Here is a 3,480-nt window from a genome sequence, read left to right on the forward strand (position 1 = left end):
TTTGTTGACTAGGCTTTCGAAGACCTTATGATGAAGGCATAGTAAGGGTATGGTAAAGGTATGGTAACGGCATAATAAAGTCATGGAAAAGGCATGGTAAGGGCATGGTAAAGGTAAGGTAAAGGAATGGAAACCAATGGCTTGCTTACTTTTGATATTACCATAATTAAGTTTAGAAACTTTTGTGAAAGTTTGATATGGTGTGGCTATTATTACCGTTTTTTTTTTTTTACAATTGCTAACAAGCGTTTACCTATACTTATGATACTTTTTCTAAACTCCTATCACATCAACACATCCACATCACACAATGAGCCAAATAGTTAATTTTCTGCTCAAAACCACCTTTTTTTCCTTAAATACCAACTCTACATTTCAAAATGCAAAATAAACTTTCTCCACATACACTAAGTAGATTTCTCAAATGTACAAGGAAAAAACATTTTCTTAACTACATTTTCTAAACGGAAACACTGGTGTGTGTGTCACAGTTTGGACAGAAGCCATAGATAGCTGAGTTAAAGGTGGGGTGTTGAGGATATAGTACAGGACTTTCACTGTGGTTTCTACGTCCCTACCTCCATTAGCTGAGTTGATCTGACATGGAGCGTTTCATAGCCTCAGACAAACTGGTCTGATCTCAGGTCGTGAGCAGCATACAGTAGGAACATCTCTAACATCTATATCTCAGCTGATCCAGGACCTGTGAGCAACCCCTCAGACTGGAGGTCCTTCCCTCTCTTCCTATTCCCTCCACTCATCCTTTCTCTCCCCATTATCCCTCCGCGTCCTTCATCTATTCTCACGTCATCTCTCCGTATCTCTGCTTCCTTCTTCTCCTGATCTCTCTCTAAGGCCATGTTGGGTGTAGGCTACCGTGTGCTGCAGACAGTATTCCACTGAAATTGGCTGTGTTTTAACTCAGTTTTATGTGCCAGTGGGAGAGAGTGAGAGAGATGTGGAGGGAGTCCCAGTGGAAGCTCTGTAGGCCTTGTAGGGTCTGGCTATTGTGTGTGTGACGAATGAGTCAAATACGGCATCAAGGACTCAGACACTATGATATGCTATGACTAGCTCAACTTTTTAAAGCTCACACTTGCATTTCTCTACTGCTCTTTGAGTAGTGGTGTGAGTGTGCTAAATCGTCACATGAATACTGTGTGTGTGTGTGTGTGTGTGTGTGTGTGTGTGTGTGTGTGTGTGTGTGTGTGTGTGTGTGTGTGTGTGTGTGTGTGTGTGTGTGTGTGTGTGTGTGTGATTATGCAGGGAGGAATTGGTGCTAAATCGTCACATGAATATTGGATAGGACCCCTCATGCTGGGCCCGGTCTCCACGGCAACAGCTTGGTAGCAGGATTTGAAGCATCCTTGCCATGTAAAGATGTTAGAGTGTTAAAGATGTTAGAGTGTTAAAGATAATAGAGTGTTAAAGATAATGGAGTGTTAAAGATGTTAGTGTTAAAGATGTTAGAGTGTTAAAGATAATAGAGTGTTAAATATGTTAGTGTTAAAGATGTTATAGTGTTAAAGATAGAGTGTTAAAGATAATGGAGTGTTAAATATGTTAGAGCGTTAAAGATGTTAGAGTATTAAAGATGTTAGAGTGTTAAAGATGATAGAGTGTTAAAGATGTTAGTTAGTGTGTTAAAGATAATAGAGTGTTAAAGATGTTAGATTGTTAAAGATGTTAGAGTGTTAAAGAGGTTAGAGTGTTAAAGATAATAGAGTGTTAAAGATGTTAGAGTGTTAAAGATAATAGAGTGTTAAAGATGTTAGAGTGTTAAAGATAATAGAGTGTTAAAGATAATAGAGTGTTAAAGATGTTAGAGTGTTAAAGATGTTAGTGTTAAAGATGTTAGTGTGTTATAGATAATAGAGTGTTAAAGATTTTAGAGTGTTAAAGATGTTAGTGTTAAAGATGTTAGATTGTTAAATATGTTAGATTGTTAAAGATGTTAGAGTGTTAAAGATGTTAGCGTGGTAAAGATGTTAGAGTCGTAAAGATAATAGAGTGTTAAAGATGTTAGGCCACATGAGAATCACCACACTGGTCTGTTGACTCATCACCCCTCTCTCCAGTCTCTATCCTGCCATTTCAGTGGATTTAGTCTTCATTCAAAGACAGACATTATGTACAAAAGGAGATTTTGCACCACCAAGGTACAAGTGATCAGATGCAAACAGCTATTAGCTAAGGGAATGATTGAGATGTTCAAATGAAAGTTGGCCATTTTCCTAATAGCCATGTAGCGCTAGCACGATGCTAACAGGGTGTATGAAGATCCCTCAAGGCTGGACAGGGTACTGGTACTATCACGTTCCTCTCTGCTCCTCTCTCCTGGTTTCATAGAGCATGTGATGCAGTGGAAGAGGCCTTGGAAGGGTGGGGAAGATTGTCAGACAGGGCTTTCTGCATGAGAGGCTACGGAGCAGGGAGAGCCGAACTGACAAGACCATTGACACACAAACACCCACACAGTGGAAACAATGTAGACTAGACAGTCTGCTCCCACCACTAGGAGACACTAACAGACTATCTCATGTTAACAGGCAAACACTATCACACACACACACACACACGGGGAGCGGGGAGCGGGGAGCGGGGAGCGGGGAGCGGGGAGCAGGGAGCGAGGAGCGGGGAGCGGGGAGCGAGGAGCGTGGAGCGGGGAGCGAGGAGCGGGGAGCGGAGAGCGAGGAGCGGGGAGCGAGGAGCGGGGAGCGGGGAGCGAGGAGCGGGGAGCGGGGAGCGGAGAGCGAGGAGCGGGGAGCGGGGAGCGAGGAGCGGGGAGCGAGGAGCGGGGAGCGGGGAGCGAGGAGCGGGGAGCGGGGAGCGAGGAGCGGGGAGCGGAGAGCGGGGAGCGGAGAGCGGGGAGCGGGAAGCGGGGAGCGAGGAGCGAGGAGCGGGGAACGGGGAGCGGGGAGCGGGGAGCGGGGAGCGGGGAGCGGAGAGCGGGGAGCGGGGAGCGAGGAGCGGGGAGCGGGGAGCGGAGAGCGGGGAGCGGGGAGCGGGGAGCGGGGAGCGGAGAGCGGAGAGCGGGGAGCGGGGAGCGGGGAGCGGAGAGCGGGGAGCGGGGAGCGGGGAGCGAGGAGCCTTTCATTGTGCTGTGGGATAGATAGGACGGTGTGACATATCGATCTGATATCAGCTACACAGCACTGACTGCACCGCTGCCTCCATTACAGCCCTGCCACAGCAGGCAGGCAGGTGCCACGCTGTTCTTTTCCTCCCTTAGTTTGTAGCGCTCGCAATTAAACATTCTCCGCCACACTCTCCCAGCCATCACGTCCAAAACATCGCCACTACATCAAACCACAGTTATGATGGAGGGAATTTCAACTACTTAGAGAGAAAAAAAAGGAGAGACTCGCAAACTGTGTGTGTGTGTGTGTGTGTGTGTGTGTGTGTGTGTGGACAGAAGAACGGAGAGAATAGGCATGGGTCATAAGCAGAGGAAACATCAAACACGTCCATCTCTTCCTC

At 46.7% G+C, this 3,480-nt stretch overlaps 1 protein-coding gene across 1 annotated transcript; it reads left to right on the forward strand.

Annotated features, from left to right (window-relative positions):
* The first annotated feature begins 2,539 nt into the window (after positions 1-2,539).
* LOC139422525 (TATA-binding protein-associated factor 2N-like) lies at positions 2,540-3,112 on the forward strand. The gene has a single exon (XM_071173684.1). The coding sequence runs from the start codon at positions 2,540-2,542 to the stop codon at positions 3,110-3,112; it is 573 nt and encodes a 190-aa protein (XP_071029785.1).
* Positions 3,113-3,480: the final 368 nt, after the last annotated feature.

This window comes from Oncorhynchus clarkii, chromosome 12 (assembly GCF_045791955.1).
Source record: "Oncorhynchus clarkii lewisi isolate Uvic-CL-2024 chromosome 12, UVic_Ocla_1.0, whole genome shotgun sequence".
NCBI lineage: Eukaryota > Metazoa > Chordata > Actinopteri > Salmoniformes > Salmonidae > Oncorhynchus > Oncorhynchus clarkii.

Coding starts and splice junctions, on each gene's coding strand:
- LOC139422525 (XM_071173684.1), top strand. CDS start 2,540: ATGTTAACAGGCAAACACTATCACACACACACACACACACGGGGAGCG.